Source organism: Clinocottus analis, unplaced genomic scaffold, assembly GCF_023055335.1.
Source record: "Clinocottus analis isolate CAN_PGR_092001 unplaced genomic scaffold, fCliAna1.0.p SCAF_3, whole genome shotgun sequence".
NCBI classification, from domain to species: Eukaryota; Metazoa; Chordata; class Actinopteri; order Perciformes; family Cottidae; genus Clinocottus; species Clinocottus analis.
This window is the reverse complement of record NW_027176042.1, coordinates 16,109,760-16,130,849: the sequence shown is the minus strand read 5'-3', so window position 1 is coordinate 16,130,849 and position 21,090 is coordinate 16,109,760. Positions and strand designations below refer to the sequence as shown.

The 21,090-nt window shown below is 39.8% G+C and overlaps 3 protein-coding genes across 6 annotated transcripts; 2 read left to right on the top strand and 1 right to left on the bottom strand.

Moving 5' to 3' along the window:
* Positions 1-1,202: 1,202 nt before the first annotated feature.
* On the top strand, positions 1,203-4,291 carry LOC137796674 (alpha-1,3-galactosyltransferase 2-like). 2 transcript variants are annotated; one of them, XM_068594745.1, is made up of 6 exons: positions 1,203-1,271; positions 2,515-2,563; positions 2,698-2,784; positions 2,909-3,004; positions 3,122-3,259; positions 3,607-4,291. In XM_068594745.1, exons 1-6 carry the CDS (start codon positions 1,244-1,246, stop codon positions 4,289-4,291), a joined length of 1,083 nt encoding a protein of 360 aa, XP_068450846.1. In that variant the 5' UTR covers positions 1,203-1,243. The 2 variants fall into 2 exon arrangements, with proteins under 2 accessions (XP_068450846.1, XP_068450847.1); XM_068594746.1 differs by lacking the exon at positions 1,203-1,271 and having other exon boundaries at positions 2,491-2,563.
* Positions 4,292-6,445: 2,154 nt separating this feature from the next.
* Positions 6,446-16,311, bottom strand: si:dkey-264d12.5 (coiled-coil domain-containing protein 30). Its single transcript, XM_068594753.1, has 19 exons — positions 16,028-16,311; positions 14,990-15,166; positions 14,774-14,894; positions 13,644-13,855; positions 13,440-13,535; positions 12,838-13,003; positions 12,518-12,589; positions 11,441-11,556; positions 10,395-10,502; positions 9,906-10,118; positions 9,386-9,484; positions 9,145-9,242; positions 8,925-9,039; positions 8,579-8,694; positions 8,168-8,309; positions 7,557-7,693; positions 7,308-7,425; positions 6,775-6,836; positions 6,446-6,697 (listed from the first exon to the last, which is right to left on the bottom strand). Exons 1-19 carry the CDS (start codon positions 16,040-16,042, stop codon positions 6,490-6,492), a joined length of 2,391 nt encoding a protein of 796 aa, XP_068450854.1. The 5' UTR covers positions 16,043-16,311; the 3' UTR covers positions 6,446-6,489.
* On the top strand, positions 16,215-20,739 carry emp3a (epithelial membrane protein 3a (MAM blood group)). 3 transcript variants are annotated; one of them, XM_068594750.1, is made up of 6 exons: positions 16,215-16,318; positions 17,931-18,045; positions 19,291-19,398; positions 19,539-19,641; positions 19,750-19,890; positions 20,016-20,739. In XM_068594750.1, the coding sequence occupies exons 3-6, from the start codon at positions 19,324-19,326 to the stop codon at positions 20,189-20,191; spliced, it is 495 nt and encodes a 164-aa protein (XP_068450851.1). In that variant the 5' UTR covers positions 16,215-16,318; positions 17,931-18,045; positions 19,291-19,323; the 3' UTR covers positions 20,192-20,739. The 3 variants fall into 3 exon arrangements, with proteins under 3 accessions (XP_068450851.1, XP_068450852.1, XP_068450850.1); XM_068594751.1 differs by having other exon boundaries at positions 16,302-16,328; XM_068594749.1 differs by lacking the exon at positions 16,215-16,318 and having other exon boundaries at positions 17,879-18,045.
* Positions 20,740-21,090: the final 351 nt, after the last annotated feature.

Sequence of the window (21,090 nt, the reverse complement as noted above, 5' to 3'; positions counted from 1 at the left end):
TAAATAGTAGTTGGGCCTATAAAACTTGCAAGAAATACGAGGACAATTGCTCGGCTATAGTGGAAGAAATATTCAGATCCTTTCTTTACAGTAAAAGCTCCAATGGAACAAAGTACTATCAGCTAAATGTACTTAACGTATCAAAAGTGCTCATTATGCAGCAGAAAAGCTCCTGTTACTGAAGCACTATTCAATATGGCATTGTTAGATTATTAATATTGATGCATCAATGTAATAGTAAGCAGCATTTTACTGTTGGAGCTGCTTAAGGTGGAGCTAGTTCTGTTTAGTCCAGTGTTTTCCAATCGGGTCGGGCCCTTTAAGGTCATAAAAAGGATTAAAGCGGTACGAAAGCAGAAAGAAAAGTTCTGATGTCAGATACATGTGTGAATTTGTTTTTATAATGTTGGATGATTTTTCACTTTTGTGCCTTAGGCAGTTATATAAAATGAAACTATGTCAGATGCTTAAAGGGGAGATGTCTCTTTTGTGAAACTACTGACAGCTTAAAGTAAAGTAAAGCCACAATGTTTTAGCAAACCCTAAAACAAGCCTTGCACTCAGGATCCAGGACTTTGCACACGGGCTGTTGGAGCAGGCCCGCTGTGCCAACAACAAGGTCAGGACTTTATTCTGGCAGGTTCAGTGTTCATACTTTCTTACACAAAGCAAATACATGCTGCATGCTCACAAGTGTATGACACAATAAAAGAAAAATACACACAATGGGCGTGTTTAGATTGTGGGTGTGGAAAATCAGAGTCGTGTGTTCACGGTTCGTGTACGAGCAAAAAAAACAAAAACGGAACCGTTCACTCGCGCAGTTTATTAATCTGACGAGAAGAGTGTCTGTCCTCCTGTCTGTCCTCCTTTCCTCACACATTTCATGTCGTCCCTCGACACAGAGTGGCATCTCAGGTGTGTTGACATTCTATTATCCTCTGGGTTTAAAATGTAACGCTGTTGTTTTAAACTGGATTACCTTATTTCATTTACCAATCTGACCGTTTCCTTTTCATCTTGTTACGATACATCCTTCTCTCTTCCCTCAAGGGCAGCTGGGACACTCCCTAAACCTCCGCAATAGAAAGTGCGCTTTGACGCGACCACTCGTGTAACGTTCCTCGTGGAGCTCACAGGGAGGCTGGTCGCGACCTTTTTGAGCAACAGCCCCGGTTTCGTGTCAGACAATATTTTTACATACCGTCCTTCAAGGTGCGGGGGATAAATATAACCACATAAAATGATAAGGCATGCCACGAAAACAAATAGTAAGTGGACTAAAAGTACAACTCACCATTACGCGCGCATGCGGGCTTGGCGCGTGTGAATCCGGAGCAGTAACAGTTATTTAAGGAGGACTCCGGATGTTGTCTTTTTTTTAATGCAGCTTTCTTTCTATTGGAAGTCGTCGGCTCTTCTTCTGTCTCCTAGTTGGACCTTTTGCTCTTCAGAAAAGGCATTTGTTTTTTACTTTGTGGGGGAGCATCTTGACTGTGGCTCAGCAGTGAGCAGGGTCGTTCTTGAATCAGAGAGTTCGGACGCTGGCACACCTCGTTGTGTCGTTGGGCAAGACACTTAACCCTAAGCTGTATGCATGCATGTGTATGAATGTTAGCACATTAGCCACTGCCAGTTGTGAATGGCACGCGTAAATCTTGAGTAGTGTTCAGCACTTTTAGTGGTCGGACGACAAGAAAAGCGCGATGCAAGTGCAGTTCCATTTACCTGCATGCGTCACAGACAGATGTATCCAGCCGTGGTTAAACAAACAAAACATATTTCAGACCTTGATAATTTATCAAATAGTGTTCCTCGTTCGTCCTTCTGTGGAGTCAGGTGCTTGGGGACCGCTTGACTCGAAGATATACTTCCGTTATGTTACATGTTTCCCTAAAGATAATACATATTTTCGGACGATTTATGGATGTATACGACTCACATGTAAGGTAATAACACTTTAGTATTTTGTGAAAAATTTTCGGTGGACAATATATTTAACTTTTACGTGTTCAGTTTCATCTGAGTATCTATCTATCTATCTATCTATCTATCTATCTATCTATCTATATATACATATATATATATATATATATATATATATATATATATATATATATATATATATATATATATATATATATATACACACACATAATGTGTGTTTTATATATATATATATATATATATATATATATATATATATATATATATATATATATATATGTTATAGAATATGTTATTATTATTATTTATATCTTTATATTCTACAATATAAAAGTCAAACCTTCAACACAAGCAGCCTAAATGAATATAGTCTCAAAAAATAACTTTGGCATTGAAACTCTGTTATCATAACCAATATCTTAAAATGTCAAAGGATAGTGCGGCCATATTCATGTGGGCAGCTTCGAAGCAACGGCCTTGCGTATAGTCATTTTGAAAAGGTTTAACACCCACCTTCTCTTTCCTCTCATCTGTGAACTTCCTGCTGCCTTCACTGTCTTTATCAAGAGAATTCATGGTCTACTGAGCTTGGACGGCAGAGTGTTTCAACCATGGGGTATCTAACATCTTACATTTGTAATCTTTAAAAATCAATGTTATTGTTGAGGCTATTGTGACACACAGTTTTGCCTTTTAAAAAATAATAATAATAATTAAGATTCAGCTTTTAATATGTCTTTCTTCCTGTAGATATGTTCAGAAGATGAAGGGTGTTTTGACATTTCTGCTCGGCGTTCCTATCGTGCTGTGTGTTTTCTACTTCGTTCCATCTTTGAGGTGAGTCTGTATTTAAACTCAAGAGACACACTAGATAGATACACGGTACTATATCAATTCAAAAGTCTTCATGCCAACACAATATTATCAACATTTTGATTATATTTTTTGTTTTTGATATCAGACTTTTACTTGGCGTACTGCCGATGGATAAATGCTCTTTGGAAAGCGCAAAGATGTTGGTTCTTGACAATATTGTGGACAGCAGCCTGGACCTTTTGTAAGACCATAAACTTACCTTTTGGCTGCACACGTCATGAAGCCACAGTTTACTCCCCACTGAAAGCACAAGAAATACCTTCTGTTCATTTTTTGACAACTCTTTTTTTTATATTAGGTCCAGACCTGACGTACAAACATGTACATCTTGGAAAGCTCCCATCATCTGGGAAGGAATGTTTGACCCTGACCTTTACGACCAGATGCACAAGAAGGAAGGATCCTCTGTGGCTCTAACCGTGTTTGCTGTGGGCAGGTTTGTTTTCACATTGATTCTGTCATGACCCCGTTGCCTATCAAAAAAAAAGGCCATCACGGTTGCTGATTGTTTTGTTTGGACGCGTGCAATAAATCAGTTTCCAACATACATTTCTTAAAATCGCAGCATTTACAAAAAAAACAGATCGCAGACACTATATCTGTCATGAGTTTATTACCATATCTAAATCCTAGACCACAGAAATCATACCGTTCAACGTTTTCTCCTACATAGGAGCAACACCTGTATGTAAATAATTCCTGGTTTGCCAACCGCTACTCTGTTTAATTGCCGTTGCTAAGATGTAAACGTGAGGTTGTCCTTGTCTCCCCTGACCCCCGCAGGTACCTGGATGTTTACCTCCGGATCTTCCTGAACTCATCAGAGCATCACTTCATGTTGGGTTTGCCCGTGACGTATTACGTGTTTACGGATGTGCCCGAGAAAGTGCCAGACATCAAGCTCACTGCTCAGCGAAGCATCAAGGTTATCAAAGTGGAGAAGAACTCCAGATGGCAGGACATCTCCATGATGCGAATGAAAACAATATCGGATATCATCGAGTCGGATATTCGCCACCACTGCACGCATGTCTTTTGCTTCGATGTGGATCAGGTGTTTACTGGAAGATTTGGCTCGGAGGCTCTGGGAGAGTCTGTGGCTCTGCTCCACGCCCACTACTACCACCTTCCACAGAAGTGGTTTACCTACGACCGCAACCCAAAGTCCAAGGCGTACATGGAAACTGGAGATTTCTACTACCATGCTGCCATCTTTGGAGGCTCCTGGAAGAGTGTGAAAGCATTGACTGAGACCTGCTATCAGAGCATCGAGGAGGATAAACAGAATAATGTGGAGGCCCTGTGGCACGATGAGAGCCATCTCAACAAGTACTTGTGGCTTCACAAGCCGAGCAAGGTGCTCTCACCGGAGTACTGCTGGGACACCAGTATCAGCTACAAGAGAGACATACTGGTCACACGAGTACTGTGGGCACCAAAATATTATGAAACACTTCGCACACGTTAGTGTGTTTTAGAAGTAAAGTGCAAAATTGGTTCCTATAGTTAGTAAATGGTTTGAGAAACATTTAGCTCCTTTGCTCTTTTTGTACTCTCAGGGAATGTAGTATAGCCTATTTATTAAGTATATTATAAAGTAGTTAAAACCTAATAAACACTATAGGGTCCCCTAATTAGGGAACCGCAGGTGTTCTACAGCTCATATGACCTTTATATGAATACCAGACCCTATTGACCTTGATCTCTAAAACATTTGCAACTCCTTGCCAATTCAAACAAAATCTTTGTATTTTACTTATTTTCTGCATGAATATGATCAAAAGTCAAGAGTCTGAGCAAAACATGACTCCATGATCGTTCCCCAAGTTTTTAAAATGGTATGCCTTCCCATTATGCCGCAGAGTAATACTGCGCCGATTTAGAAAGATTAAGACCTTAAGCATTCAAATCTGCAATACTAATCACAATAAACACAAGCAATGGCCACTTTGCAAGCATTTTCAGTCCAAAAAATTGTGTTTTTCGGTTTAGAAATAGAAAAATGACCTACTTTGACCTGAGTCCTGGTCACACCATGAGGTACAAGTATTGTAAATGATCGTCTCCTTCAGCGTGTGTCATCTAATGTGCTTTCAGATGAGTCTGAGGGCCAATGAGATCTCAGGACTCCTGGTTACTGTTTCACAGCTTGAGACTCCAATATTGATCACACAGTGATAGACTGTGTGCTGGATTCACACAGTCTCTGCAGTTACAGCTGTAGTACTTGGAGTGAAATCCTCTAAATTTCACTAGTGATTTAGTGAAACGTTATAATCGCTTAGTCATGTTGAGCAGCTCACCTAATTATTCAAACATAACAATCTTTTTAAAAAATGTACTCGGTCGCGTATCTTCTCTCAAGGGTGTTACAGTACTTTGGCAGTTTAAATTTATTAGATTGGTCCTGTGGATGAGAAACTAGAAGAGGTTTAGTTTTTTTAAACACACTTCCTCATCTCTTTAAATGATAATAACTTTAATGCCTCAGTAATTGTCACCCAACGGTATCAGCCTATCGTGAATATACCTTGCAAAGTTACATTAACTTTTTAAGCAGATGTTTCATATAGTGGCATTCTTCCAAGTGGCATTTTAAGCAGGTTGGGATTACGTCAAAAATCTGGTAATAAAATTAACATTTTAAGAAGAAATATAATATCTCAAAGCACGTTGTCCCAGATATACTGCTTTTTTTGAATTGTTTACGCATGGAAGTTTGACATGGAGTTAAAGTGTGAAGCTATTACTTACAAGTAGCTGTAACATACAACTGATTTATCTGCAAACACTAATTTAGAAAATATCATGTTGACTAGAAATACATTGGGATGTAGCAACCGTCTCTTCAGATGTCTTAATGTGTTTAACATACCGAAAGGCCAACTTGTCAAATGACTGTTTATAGTTGAAATGCCGGCCTCTTGCTCTGCAGTCAAGTTTAGAACGAGCAGCTGCTTCGGTATGCACTGTGGTTTCTCCACCGCTGCCGGAGTGACGTGCAAAACGGCTCGTTTTCATTTGTGCCAAGGAAACCTTCTCATGTTTCCATGGATCGCGGTTGTGTCTGCAGCCAGTACTGCCTCCTTTTGATCGTGGGAAATGCCTACTAATTGTATGACTCATTTCTGTCATATTCATTGAATGTGCTGTAACTCTGTTACGTTGTTCCTTCTGTACACATATCTATTGTTCCGGGGAGAGGAATCCTCCTCTGTTGCTCTCCTGTAGGTGTCTTCCCTTTTTTCCCTGTGAAAGGTTTTTTTCTGTTCTTTGGGGGAGTTTTTCCTGATCCGATGTGAGGTCCCGGGACAGGGATGTCATATGTGTACAGATTGTAAAGCCCTCTGAGGTAAATTTGTGATTCTGGGCGATACAAAATAAACTGAATTGAATGTGTAAAGATCAACCTCAAGATGTTTGTGTGCGTTCTGAATGTCCTGCACTATAAATGTTGGTCAGGTCAGGTTTTGAAGTCTATATTTTGAACAGTTACAGGATGTTAATTCATTTTTCATGAGAATATTTTTTTTTACATGAGAGCTGTTGTCAGATTAAACCAAATGGTGAGAGAAAGACAGATAAATGGGAATTTACTTTTTATTTATAAATTTCTGTACAGTATATTCACGTTGCGGATAAGACTCTTGCGGTGCAGTGTAAATCTCAGGGACACGTACTGTCTGAGTTGCTGAGGGCCGCCGGGGGAGACGAGGGGTCCGAGTGTCTCTGAGCGGAGGTCAGATTCAGGTAGCCCATCTCTGCTGATCGAGGCCCAGAGATGAAGCAGTGATGGGGGGAAGTCACGCTGGTCTGCTTTCTCTGACTTTTGTCAAATAACCCGTGGATTTCAGACATCTCAGGCAACATCACACTAGGGACGCAATCAAAGTTAATTTAATGGTATTTTAGTGAGCGAGCAAACAGGTTTTGCTTAGGGATCAGACTTACCTTGAAGTTTGCACAGCAAGGGATTTAAAAACCTGCATACAATTAGATGTTTTCTTCAGTTCCTAAAAATACAAAAAAGGTTGTCTTACAATGACCACAGTAAATAATATACAGTAAATCAGGGTTTCTGAACCTTTTGTAATTTAAGGCTCATTTATGATTGTAGACATTTCCAGAGGTTTGCAAAAGAAAAAGAAAAATAAAGAAAAAATAAAGTTGGCAACTACTAAAATAAATACTTTGATTACCCTCACCCATCAGTGCCTGGCCGTATCAACCACTTTTAATGTATTTCAGGTCTTTTCTCCCATTTGTCTACAAATAAATAATCATGCTAACACACCAAACTACATTGCTGAACATGGTAACCAAGACACCTGCTGAACATTAACCAAAATGTTTGCGTTATCACTGTGAGCATGTTATTATGGGAAACTGAAAGCACTGCTCTGTATAAATAAATACACATCCTCAAGAGTCGCTTCCATTTCGGCTATGAATAAACATGGAGGAGACCTAGCCGTGCCTCGTACCTCAGCCAGGTGGAGCCATTGCCTGTGTTGCAGGGTGCGTTCCAGGACAGCGAGCTGATTGGACAGCTGGAGTATTTTGGTTCCCAGCTTCTTGTTTTCCATCTCTAGAAAATCCACCCTTGACATCGAAACAAACGTCTCTTCTTTGTCAGTGAACACACATTTGGTAACTGAGCCGTGATTCTTTGAACATAATGTGTGGACTCTTTGGAGTCCTACAGTTAAGTGGTGATGGTGTGAGTTAAGTACCTGCATTTGGACAAAGAGGCTGTTAGATTACTGTCTTTCTTGTCGTGCTCCTCCTCATTTAGCTGTTGTAGTAGCCTTCTCCTCTCAACAAGTAGCTTCTCATTTTCCACAGTTATACTTATGGTGAGCTCTTTTTGCTACAAGAGAAAAAACAGTTTGAATTTCCTTCAATTCAACATCCAACTTTAGATGTCATTCATTTCTAAATGTCTAGAGAGTGAGTCAATCCAAGCATTACACCATGACTCAGCATTTCCTAAGTCCTTTTTTCAGCGCTGCAATCGTTTATCATATTCCATGACAGCCTGTTGCCATGGTCCCAGAATCAATACACAGCATGAACACACAGAAGAAGAAAAAAGGCTGGAGTCATTTTCTCCAGAACAAAAACGCTCATGTTCACAAAGGTGGGACTAAATACTGGCATTGGAATCCATTATGAGAAAACAAACTAAACAACTAAAATATGAAACAAATAGTGATTCCTTGAATTTGAAACAAGACGCTTTTAAGAAAATAACATTGTCAGAACATACTGCTGAAATTCAGTTGCCCCACCTGAAACACCTGGGTTTCATTAGTGGAAAGTCGGACAAAGCTACAGGTTTTACCTTTGATAGCGAATGGGAACACAAAGACAGCTGCCGCTCTAGATTCTTTATCTTCTCATTGCGCCATGTTGTTTCCTCACCACATTTCTGTTTGGCTCGACACAGTTTGGCCTTGTGCTTTTCCTTCATTTCATGGTATTTACTGTAAGAAGATGGACCAAAGCAACACATAACTTGTTTGTATTTTATGAAATGACGGTTCAACTGTGGCAAAAGAAAGCCTAACATATATTATTATATTGTACTATGAAGGGACATAGTCATATGTTGTCACCAGTGTCAACGTTTTCAATGTCCTGTGCAGGTTAAAGAAAAATCGTTGTTTGTTCACACGTACAAATGTTAGTGGATAAATTAAAAATGTCAGTCTCGTCAAGCTTTAAATTGTGTTTTTCAGCTCACGGTCTTTACCTTCGCTCTTTGTCGAGGCATTTCAGGGTTTCACAGATCTCCTTCTTGAGTGTCTCACACTCATCTTGGGTGGCCAAAAGAGTCTTCACTGCTTCTTCTTGAGAATCAGGACACTCCTGTGGTCCAAAGTACAGACATCAGCAGTGGCATCGAATGAACCGTTACCGTGCATGTACAACGTATGTAGTAAAGCAGCAACTCAAGCTGGAACATTGATATCAATTTACAGCTTTTCCTTCGCTTATCAAGTGGTTGGCAATAATTTCTGCCCTGTAGTGCTGTCCCACAGTAGCACAATGAATGGAAATGATTATACGTGACCAGATAGTCAAAATATATAAATTACCTCACGCAGTGTGATTTCTTTGTTTTGCAGCACCTGTAGTTGTCTCTGTGGCTCTTTATCATCTTTCAGCTGACAGTGAGTGTTTTCAAAATGTTGCTCATTTTCCTCCCAGAGCCTTCAAACACACACAAACCTTCACTAGCCCATGTGTTACAGCAACATTGAGTTAGCATGCACATACAGGAGCTGCTACGTGGTGCGTGGAGGTAGAATCTCCTACTTTTGATCCTGGACGTTGTTTTCTGTGTTGAAGATGGTAGCTTTGAGGTTACTCAGGTCACAATGGGAAGTGTCCAGCTGCTGCCAGAGGGAATGTACCTGAAAGGATACGAGAAGGTTTTGAAATCATGTAAAAGGAAATGTAGTCCATTTCTTTTTTTTAAAAAAATAAGAAAAGTATTGGTTTATTCAATAGTCTTTAATGTAATTATCAATAATTGTTGATATTGTGAGTCACTCACTTCTGAGTGGGTCTCCAAACGGCATGACGACTGAGCGCTGAGTTTATTTTGTAAATCTCTGCAGATCTCATTGCTCTGAAGCAATTCAGTTGCATGGGACTGGAGACATAACAAGATCAACATTTAGCAGTGTATTAACTCAAACTTAATTTCATGAGTCACACGTGTTGATAGCAATGGACCCGGCACTGGGTCAAAATAAGACTAACAAGCTTGTTCAGTAAAAACTGGACTTCTTTTCAGAGGGATCCATGCACTTTTTACCAAATTAAGTGTAACTTTTGCTGCTTGGCAAAACATCTACTTTTTGTCTGTTTGATTTGATGTTAGCCGTCGGAATCAGAAGTGTTTATTTGAAAAGTAGGTTAAACATTTGTTGAACTTTGACTCAGTGAAAGGTGCATATTAATGAACACAGACATAGAATAAAACAATAAACATTGTGCAGTAATAATAATAACAGTTAAAGCAAGAGTAATCTTATGATGAAATGCTCAGGAATTTGTCCTGTGAAACTGACAGCAGCTAACTCATTAACCAGGCTGGTTTGATGCTGCACGGCGAGGAGCTGCTGCTGCTGCTGCTGCTGCTGCTGCTGCTGCTGCTGCTGCTGCTGGTGCTGCTGCTGCTGCTGCTGCTGCTGCTGCTGCTGCTGCTGCTGCTGATGCTTCTGCCGCTGCTGCTGCTGCTGCGCTGACTCCAGCCGCACCACCTCCCTCTGCAGAGACACCACCTGAGAACATTACACAGAAACACGTAGTTACAAATGTCTGTTCATGTTCACGATACAATTAAGGGCAGAAAGTCAACAAAGCCAAAGGGCTGCACGTTAGGCTAATACAAATAACATACATTTTGTTTTGGAAAGTGAAAATATTAAATAATTTTAGGCTAATTAGGCATAAATAAATGATCTAATACTATCTCAAAGTAGTTTGAACAGAGTATACTGTGGCTCTTAAACATCTAAAACAGCTGTTTGTTTTCACAGTTAATCAACGAGGCTTACTTCGGCCAGCTCTGTGGCCCCGTTGGCATGAATCTGCTGCGTGTTGAGCTGCGGCCGCACTCGCAAAACCGACTCCAGCTGCTCCACCTTCTCCTGCAGCAGCTCCACCTGAGACGCACATACAGTACAGTAGGGCTACAGTAGGGCTGCAACTCATTGCCCTCACTCATTCATCTGCTGTCGATAACAGCTATTCTCAACCACTGGATCCACTGGTGGGCCTCCGCGCAGCACCTAGTGGGCTGCGGAAGCTACTGCCAAAAGGTTAGATTAAAATATTCATTTGGTCATTTATAATGCCTGTTATCTTCATACCTAAATGTGCTTAGTTTACTGTATTGTTAACAAAACTGAAAATAAACAAATCTTTACATCTAAGAAGCTGCAGCCTGTGAATTTTGGTTATTTTTTTGCTTGAAAGAAGATTATTCAATTATCAAAATTAATTCATTAATTAACGAGTTTTAAACTGCAATAACGTTATAAGACTTGTGTGTAATAGTCAATCACCATTGATCTGTGTTTCTACTACATACACATTAAATAGATGCTGTGCTATACAAACACAAGTCTCAGTTAACCGAATGAATGCAAATGTAAAACTATCAGTTAATTGCTTTGTTATTATCTAGATTATTGCCACAAGCGTTCAGGTAAACATTATACTGTAGAAAAAGGAAACAGCACTTACCTATGCACTTTGTTCAGGCTTAATTGTAAGCGAGCTTCACAACATGCAAAACACACACACACACACACACTACTAAAAGTATGCTTGACCACTAATTTTAAGATGGGCCCCAATAATTGCCTTAGTGTGCACAAATGAGGGCAAAATTAGGACCTTCTCACAGCCTCATATAATCAATAAGGACCTACCAGCTAAGAGCATCAATGAGCGTGAAGTGTGTGGTTCCTATTGGAAGTATAAATATTTGCTTATTCTCTTCCGGAAAGTCAAATGTTTTTGCTGCAAAAAACTGTCATTCTTGATATCCCAGCATAATGTTTAGTGATAAAGTACCTTATTCCAGCCACTATCTTACCATCTGCTGCAGAGAGTTTTTCTCAGCATCAAGGGTGCGTACCCTGCTCCTCATGGCTCTGATCTCAAGGTCCAGGCGATCGTTCAGCTCTTTGGCCTTTCGCAGTTCCACTATTTCTTTTGAAGCAAAGTTAGACGTTGCACTCATCTGATTATAAATAATACATGTTCATGTTCATAATTTCACTGTTATCAGGCATTCTTGTCTGTGAAATGCTGGTCAATTGTGAGTATTTTAACTAGAAAATACAGACATTAATAATTTAGTTAGGGTTTTTTGGGGGGCACTTTTTTTTTATAGGATTTAGCAAAAAGGTAGATATTGTAGTAAGTCTCAGATCTACTGCAACAAGGTGGCTCAGTCAGGTTTCTGTGTGGCGTTTGCACATGCACCCCCTGTATGTGTGGGTTTCCTGCCACAACCTTCAGACTAGACTGTGTCTAGATGCAAGAACTGTGTAGCTTCAAGACTAAAACACGCAGGAATATGCACATTCCCTTTTTGTCAGATCTATATGTAAGTACGCCCGACTCTGTCTATCTGATTTCCACAAATAGACTAAACTACTTACATCCTACACACACACACACACACACACACACACACACACACACACACACACACACACACACACACATATATATATATATATATATATATATATATATATATATATATATATATATATATATATATATATATATATATATATATATATATATATATATATATTAGTTTATGAGTAGGGAAAAGGAATATGCATATGTTGTGTTTGTACACATAGTTTATACATGTGGCCCCTGCAGGTTAAGTGAAATTGAAACTGTAAATTGTCTTAGCAGTGGGAATACGAGTGTGACTGTGTAATAGACTGGTGACATGTCCTGCGTGTTCCTCGCCTTTCATCCAGTGCATGCTGGAATAATCAACAGCCTGTGTGGATAAGTAAATATACAAAATAGATTAATCTGAGCTGTGTGGTGGATTGTAGCTTGTAGCGTGTCTGCCCTTTACACCCAATATAAGCTCAATAACATCTGGCAAGTCTAAAGAATACACATGAAAAATAATTCTTACCATATTTCTTCAGTTTTTGTACTTCCTGCCTGAGTTCATCTACCTCCTGCTGTGCTGCCTGCAGCTCAGGCTCTAAGAAGCACAGACATGAGAATAAACTCAAAGTGTCTGGCAGAGTTTCCTCCTCAGTTTTGAGCAGTGGGAGTTGGTGGTAACTTCAGTTTAAGTTCACAGTCTGTTTGGATATTGTATGATGGTAAAATGACTTCTGAATGCAAGTAATATACAATAGATATAAAGGATTCTGCTACCAGTTTGTGATGTTTTCTTTTCTAGCAGTGGTGAAAAGCATGAATTAGCAGCTGATGAATATCCCTCACCATAAGCTCTTTGGGTCAAATGAGCAGACTCCAGCTCATCAGTGAAACGCCGGATCTCATTGTGAGCCATGGCCAGACGGCGGGAGCCCTCCTCCAGGTCCCGCTCCAGACGAGAACGTTCCTTCTCAACGCTGCTTGCTCTGCCAGCAGAATGCCTGGCCTCAATCTAAAGAGAGAGGGAAACAGCATGATTGGAGTGATTGCCCTACAATGAAGAGAAACGATTAATACACAAAAGAAATGTTCATAAATGCAAGTAAAAACAGACAAGAGACCTTGAGAAGTGCACTGAATCAAGAGGCATCAGTGATGTAGCATCTTGAATTTCTTCTGCCATGCAAAGTTCCCTAGCTTGAGCTGGCAACATAGCTTAATGACACTGGAACAAAACAAGATGTTGCAGTTAATGTGGATGCTGCCGAACCGACATGTTTAATGGAAAACATGCTAAAAAATAACCTCGTACTCAAGCGTGCACATTGGAATACACAAAATAAAATCACTGTGGCTGATTCTCCGTGATTTTGCAACTGAGCTGAGTGCAGTTTTTAGGGTTTGTTAGTATTGGATGCAGAAATATTACTGTAGATAAACAGACATACAGGAATACAGGTATTTTTGTTCTGTGAAGATTTATGGAGTCCAAAGAGTCTCTTCCATGGACTCTGGCCGTGATGTGGTGCTCCCTTGTGGCATGACTGTGGAACAACATTAGATCACAGAATCATGAAATACGTATTTTGCCCTCAGGTCAAATTGTATGTGTACAGCATGCCCATTGAAGAAGACAACAATCTTCCTCTAACCTGGTCTGCATTGCTGTTCAATGCCTGGGCTCCAGTCCCCAGCAGGCCAGCTGTGTTTCCATCACCCGTCAGATTGTGAAGATCCTCACCCGACTCTAGGAGGGAGGCTCTTTCTACCAAGAGGTAGGCCACCTGCTCACTGGGGCTGCTGGGAATCAACTCGGTGAGACCCTGCTGGTACAGCATCTTAGCCACCTCACTTATCTGGGAATCTATCACAACAGAGAATAATGACAGAGTAAGATATATAATACTTTAGTATGTGAAAATGTGGATTGGGGGAGTTCTGAGGCCTTGGCTTCAGAATACAGTCGGTTCACGTCAGCTTTCACAACGTTACATCTGTTAAGACTCTCTATTCAGGCCAGTAAACATATCCCTTGAGCTGCTCCTGCCTGCCCTATTGCATTTGTGTCTTATCGTAGCTCAGTCACTGCGAGCTAAACGCTCAACAAAGTCAAGACTGTTTGCTGTCCTTGCTCCTAAATGGTGGAATAAGCTCCACACTGACATCAGGACAGCAGAAAGCTCTACATCTTCCGTCGCAAACTAAAAACACATCTTTTTCGACTATACCTTAAATAAATAAAGTAGAACTTTAGTCGCACTCAAATGGCACTTACTTATAGCACTTTGTAGTTTTGCTTTCTTGAAGAAATTGTACTTTCTTGATTCTTGTTGTTCTGAGTTTGTTGAATGCTTATTGTAAGTCAGTTTGGGTAAAAGTGTCAGCTAAATGAAATGTAATGTTATTTCTTGCTGCACCATCCTCACGCACTATGACTGTTGGTTTATAAAATGTACATTTGGCTAACCGCTCCACCTCTACCTCCACCAACTACAGGAATGACATGTCTTATCAAATTGTCCAACAAGATAGACCAGCTAACACAACTTTCGTTGCTGAAACAAATGATACCTTAAAAAAGGATAAGTGGAGAGACAAAATATCTGCACATTATTCTCAAAATAAATACTATTAAACTATTAGGGAATAAAATACAAACAATTTTAGAGACTAACTTTGTCACAGTGCAGATAACAATCCAGAAATTTTAATGATGTCATTACTGCTCTTGCTGTTGTCCAATTCTCAATTGTAGGTAATGTACAGTTAAAAAATGTGCAACCTTGAATGGATATTAGACGTCCCAGCTGGACCTTGAGCTGATCGTTTTCATCTTGTATCTCCTGAGTCAAAACGTCTTTGTGCTCTGTAAAGATTCGGATCTGCTCCAAGGACTTGCGTACCTTCCAGACGAGACAGAAGGCGGACACAGACATTCAGGTGCTCTTTCTCTTCTTGACATAATGGTGTTGCCTGTAGTGATTCAATGATAACTTACCTCTGCCATCTCTGCTGAGTGGTGCGAGCGCTGGGTGTCCAAGTCCCATGTCGCACTGTGAAGACGGCTTCTTGTGCGCTGTAGGGCACTCCATAGCAAACACAGCTGAGCCTCCTGAGGGGAGTCAGGAGCGAGTCCTTCCTCACTGAACCATGTGGCGATCTGCTCCAGTGCCTCCTGGGGATGATTTAGGTGACAAATGGATATGGTCACAGACAGCCCACCTTATCTCATACTTAGAAAGGGCTTAATGTCTCTATACCTACATTGCTATCTGACTTGTGGGAGGAGAAACTGACCTACATCTCTCTCAATATAATGATGTTGACATTATGTAATTTTACTGCGTTGATAGGATATTATTGTTAAAAGATGTATTTATTTTTATGTCACGGTGCAAATTTTATGTTTTTGTAGCATCTTCAATTTCTCTTATAAGAATAAGTTTCTCCAAATAATCTTCATAAATAAAAGCTGCCCCGCTCTGAACGAGAGTGAGATAAGTGACACTTGGCTCTTGGCTGTGGAAGTTGTTTGCACATTTTTGGGAGCAGCTGTCTCTCTCCCTGCAAAGACAACTGGCAATGACATGAACAGCCTCTTCCTTGATTATTTGTGGAGGTCTGAAACTTGGAATAACTGACAAATAATACAAAACAAAAGCTGATCATACTATATTTTGCGTGTTCACGTTCACCCCTTCGAGCTCACTTATTATACATCTGTATTTAACAAAAAAAAGAAAGATACAAACTATATCATAATGACAATTGGTAGAAACATATGTGTTACCTGATGCACAAGGCTGTTGCATTTCCATTTGATGGAAAAGAGCAGCCAGAATATTCACTATAGTGTAAACATAAACTAGAGCAAACCGATGGTATTGTTGCGTGAGGATTTTTTTTTAACTGTGACGTCATGTTAAGGCTTTAGTTGGACTGCATCCCAAGCTCTCCAACGTTATCGTAAGTTTGAACAGTTTGGGCTTTAGCTCGTGAAATAAACTTACGTCACAAAGACAACGTACAACGTTACCTCTGGGTGATCCATTTGTCCTGCGATGCGAAACAACCGTCGACCGTCGTTTATAATAACTTGTCAGCATTCATTATTTTGTCGTTTAAAAAAAAAAAAAGTCCGTTATAAACCGAACAACAGCCCTCGCGCAGCCTCGCTCGCGACGTAAACGTTCGCGTCTCTTCCCGTCGAACCCAGTGGTCCATAACAAACAGTAACGAGCTCACGCAAACGTTACTCCGGCACGCTTTGGGGATAAATACTGGAATCGTTCACGTCAAAACGTGAGATGGAGAGTGGACACGTGACGTGAGCTGAGGTTGAATTAATGTACAGTCAACATGTCAAAGTCTGGGGTTGGAATAAGTCCTGGTGCGAGGTTCTGTTAGTACATTATACAGTACTTGTAAAACCCTATGATACTGTGTTGTCCGTGGGTCATTGAAGGAGTCTTGTGGGATCGTTATCGTTGTGAAGAGTTTAAATTCACTGGTAAACCTCAGTTTCTGCCCTGTGAGACAGCGTTTCATAAAGCTGAGTAGTCAGTCAAATTGTTTGATACCTCCAATGACAGTGGTGAAATGTAATGCTTTGGCCAAGTTCTTTTCTAGATGTGAGGTATAAACTTTAAAAAAAAAACAGCTCTTCTACAGCTCTTCTTATGGAAGCCAATTTTCAACAGTAAAAGAGAAAAAATATGAGATAAAAAAAGTCATAATTATGAAATAGAATCATGACTTATCTTGTCTCATAATTCCCACTTTCTATCTCATAATTTTTCTTTTACTGGCAAACATGGTCTTCAATATATTCACCTGCAATTGAGATTTTGAAACCCCATCAGCAACAACCTTTTAAGTTGGACCCTGGGTGTATAATGAGGACATCAACGAGGTTGACCATTAAATAAAGATTTAACGTGCAAAACTTGTGATTATGCATGCATTGTTTTAACACATGTACCTACCAAACATACTGTTTATTTAACTGATTATAATGTTTAAGTCACACTTTAATGGTTACAACAATAAAATGCTGCTTACCCATTTATGCAAAATTCATAATATCCCATAATACATATTATAAATTGTATTTTACTCAGTGGCCATTTTTTCCTGCTACTTTTATTTCAAGTGCATAATTACACGTATTTACCTGAGTAACATTTTTAATGCTGTTCCTTCTAATGGGAAATGCCACAATGTGGTAATGTATATGTTTACTAAAGTAAAAGATCTGAAAACTTTGTCCACCACTGCTTTTTGATTAATTCAAGAAATATTACTACTACACTGACTAAATGTATCTAAGTGCAATCAATATGAAGAACAAGCAGCATTAAAATATAACCAGCTGGGAGATTATTGGTCAGATACATTTCCTCCTTTTTACATTTAGGATTAATTGCTGTGTGTTGTCTTGGGTGGTCTGAGATTTCCTGCACATTTACAGTCCAAAGTGGGCACTAATCAGCCCTTACTTCCTGCCTTTCAATCACCTCACTATGGAAAAACTGCTGCAGTCTTACTGCCAAGCGGCACAGCTGGATGAACGCTATGAGTACATGTGCAGTTCTCTCACAAAAGTGTGTCTTTACATGATGTAAAAATTGCCAGCTCACACATCTGTTACAGTTTAAAATGTGTGATATAGTTGTCCTTTGCTCGAGTCGCTTATGCATTCAGGAATACATTACCTCATCATACTTTGTTCCAAACTTTAATGCAGGATGGGCATCAGCAGTACAGCTTTTGGGGAATTGTTCTATGTTTATGCAGGCCTAGAGGAATGTTTTTTTTTGGTGTTGAGTTGGTCCAGACTACGAATTTAAGGGGGAGGGCAGGGAAATTTTAGAGGAAATGGGTGTTGAGAACTCCTCCTAAATCTGACTCAACATTCCTCTTCTGTACTCTTCTCTTAGAGTTGTGGAGCTCAAACGTCCTGAGGACAGAAAAAGAACAGAGGGAGGATAACAACAACTGGGAAAAGACAAATCAAAGACGATCTCTGAAGGGTATACAGACTGAAGCTGAAGGGTAAGAAATTAATCTTGGTTTTGTTAAACAGACACGTTATTGCTAGATTTTCACAAACCTCTTAGTTTATAGCTATTGCCTAATAAGATGAAGGCCACACCCAAATATGATCAGATGCTAACAACAACAGTGCATAATGATATTGTTTGAACATTCACACAGATGCCTTTGTGTTCTTTCACAGTGCTTGACATTCTGTTCATTCCGTTCATTCTGTGCCGGTTACCTCAAACTGTTACTTAAGCCAGATGTAGTAATCAAACACATGCCTCCCTGAGTTGGCCACAATCTAATAGCAACAGTGGTTTGCCTCGATGGAGAGAGCTGGATGGGAAAGGAAAACATGTGCAAGCTAAGAATGCCCACTCCTTTAAGTGGACCGTACAGTTGAGGGAAGGTCATTTAGGAAAAGGAAAACGTCTACATTTGGCACATGCATTGGAAAGTAGATGCATTCATTTGTGAAACCAGGCAGCTCTCTCTCTCTCTCTCTCTCTCTCTCTCTCTCTCTCTCTCTCTCTCTCTCTCTCTCTCTCTCTCTCTCTCTCGTATTATGCCCTTTCTAATTATGCCACCTATAATGTAGAATTACACCACACAAAACCGTATTCATGTTTTAGGAAAAGTCCTTATTGTACTCTACGTACAATCCCAATTTATTTTTGTGTTCCGCGTTAATTATTTTATTTTAGTAGTTATTCATAATACGGAACTGAAACAAAAAAGGAACAAGTCTTACTTAATAATGTAACTTCTCCTTCTTGTGTCCTCAAAAAAATATGTGATGGAAAAAGTGAATAAAAGGAATGAGTCATTTGTCACTCTTATTCAGAGTGGTTGCCTTTTGGGTGTCAATGCCTTTTCTTAATATCTGTCTTTTTTGTGGATTGTTGGGGCATGTGTTTAAAAATATTAGGAAAAGGCAATACGTTTGTAGGTATTTCATATTGAACCTGAAGTGTAATGTAATAGTCATTATTTTCCAACTGCATGGTTGTTGCAACGGTCACAGGGAGCTGAGGTTCTGTCTGGCATGATTGTGGCCTTATAAATGCAGAGATTGTCAGTGCAGATGTCGAGATGCATGATGAAAGTGCTCAGAGTTTCCCCGAGGGCCAGAGAGACAGACAGAAAGAGTCCACTGTTTCAGGCCACTGCCTGCAGAAATAATGACGCTTCTTTGACTGCAGAGCTGTTTGGCTCAATGTGAAACCGCCAATATTAACACAAATGAATTGTATGCAGGAAACCAGATTGTTCCCTCATCCCCAAGCAGCCATGGTCTTGCTGATATTCATGACCATGATGCATCTGGTCACCTTGGCCATGCTCTTCATTGCCACCCTGCAGAAGGTGAGACAGAAACTCATGTTTTCTCTCTTCTTACAGTAGACGTCACTGTCAATCCCTCTTTGATGCAAATGTATATTACACAACATTAAAATGCACTATATTGTCTGATGTGTTTGTGCACTGTGTCATTCTTTCTGCAGTCCTGGTGGATATGGGACGATGTAGAAATCACAGACCTCTGGTACAACTGTTTCCACGATAATGCCACAAATACCTGGTTGTGTGCTGCTACCAATGAAAGTGGTAAATTTGAGAAATATTGGTCCGTGTGTATTCGCGCATGAATGGATGTAGCATTACTTGTGGTTTTGCTTATGAGTCAGTGTCCAACACTTCTTCTCTGACTCTCAGACTGGCTGCAGTCTGTCCAGGCCCTCATGGTCCTCTCTGTGGTCTTCTCCTCCATCTCCTTTCTGGTTTTCCTCTGTCAGCTGTTCACCATGACCAAAGGAGGACTCTTCTACTTCACAGGCCTCTGTCAAGCCTTTGCAGGTGTTTAAAGTCTTATTCAATAAACCACATAAAATGTTGTCAATAAATATAAAAAGCAACATCCTCAATAATATAGTTCCATATCGTGAAAATGCATGACTAACGGAAACTTTTTACTCTTGCAGGGTTGACAACCTTTGCTGCTTGCCTCATTTTCACCTTCCACAGAAAGGAGATTTTAAGTGAATCCAGAGATCTAAGCAAAGGACGCTTTGGCTATTGTTTCATCCTGGCGTGGCTGTGTGTCCCGCTCCTTCTGTTCAGTGGACTCCTTTACGTCCACCTACGCAAAAAGCAGTGAGCCAAAACCGTAACGGTCGGAAAAATGTCTAAATAAGAGAGTTATGCCCTTCACTCACGTTCCAGTTAATACACAGTGCATTGGAAGAAATAAGGTGACAGAAGGAAAAAATGTCCTTAAAATAAAACAGTTCTCTATTCTTTCTGACTGGATATCACTCTACCGTGCCACATAGTTTGTGTGCATATGTCATCATGGTGGCGTCTGTGTCTGGGAGACATGTATGCACAACGAAAAAAAAATAAAAACTTAGTCATGCTGTTAGATCCAAAGCATATTAATGTTACTTGAAGGATTTTTATAGAAATTTAAATATGAATGCATAACTTGTGATTTATGTATGATTGTGATTATGTATTTTAGTTTTTGTACATTACCGTTATCTGTTTACTTATTAAAAAAAGTGATACAATGATTGTTGACGTAAACTTTACTAAAGAGTACTCTGTGTGAAACCCGTTTTGTTGCCTAATACGTGCTTTCTGTGTAACACAGTGCAGGTGCAATCCTTTTAATACAGCACCATGGTTGTAAAAAGGGTGTGCCATCTTCAGGATTTTAATTGATCATAATTTTTGACACTCATTGTATCCTTTATTAAAGTATGCTTGCATAATCTTTATACCGGATAGAGAATGATCTGATAAGAAACTGAGTGTTTTTCTTTTTTACAATCTCCAAAGAAAGAAAAAATAGAAACTCCTTTACTTTAAAAAGAGACACCTTTACTTGTTAAGTCAGATACAGTGTTACGTGTTTCACAACAAACCTACCTGTCAGGCTGGACCAGTCCAAAAGGTAAACTGTGAGGTAAATAGCAGCCTCTTAGACATGAGAATTATTCCTACACTTTTAAGAAGGGTATGACCTAGAACCAGAATATCAAAGATGATTTTTTT

What these genes read in the sequence shown, in the direction of transcription:
- LOC137796674 (XM_068594745.1), top strand. Translation starts at nt 1,244, where the DNA reads ATGATAAGGCATGCCACGAAAACAAATA. An exon ending in CAGAGTGTTTCAACCATGGG is followed by an intron (nt 2,564 to 2,697) that starts GTATCTAACATC and finishes TTCTTCCTGTAG; the next exon opens with ATATGTTCAGAAGATGAAGG. An exon ending in ACCGTGTTTGCTGTGGGCAG is followed by an intron (nt 3,260 to 3,606) that starts GTTTGTTTTCAC and finishes TGACCCCCGCAG; the next exon opens with GTACCTGGATGTTTACCTCC.
- si:dkey-264d12.5 (XM_068594753.1), bottom strand. An exon ending in GTTCCCATTCGCTATCAAAG is followed by an intron (nt 7,694 to 8,167) that starts GTAAAACCTGTA and finishes TTTCTCTTGTAG; the next exon opens with CAAAAAGAGCTCACCATAAG. An exon ending in GCCTCTTTGTCCAAATGCAG is followed by an intron (nt 7,426 to 7,556) that starts GTACTTAACTCA and finishes TTCGATGTCAAG; the next exon opens with GGTGGATTTTCTAGAGATGG.
- emp3a (XM_068594750.1), top strand. Translation starts at nt 19,324, where the DNA reads ATGGTCTTGCTGATATTCATGACCATGATGCATCTGGTCACCTTGGCC. An exon ending in TGCTGCTACCAATGAAAGTG is followed by an intron (nt 19,642 to 19,749) that starts GTAAATTTGAGA and finishes TCTGACTCTCAG; the next exon opens with ACTGGCTGCAGTCTGTCCAG. An exon ending in CCTCTGTCAAGCCTTTGCAG is followed by an intron (nt 19,891 to 20,015) that starts GTGTTTAAAGTC and finishes TTACTCTTGCAG; the next exon opens with GGTTGACAACCTTTGCTGCT.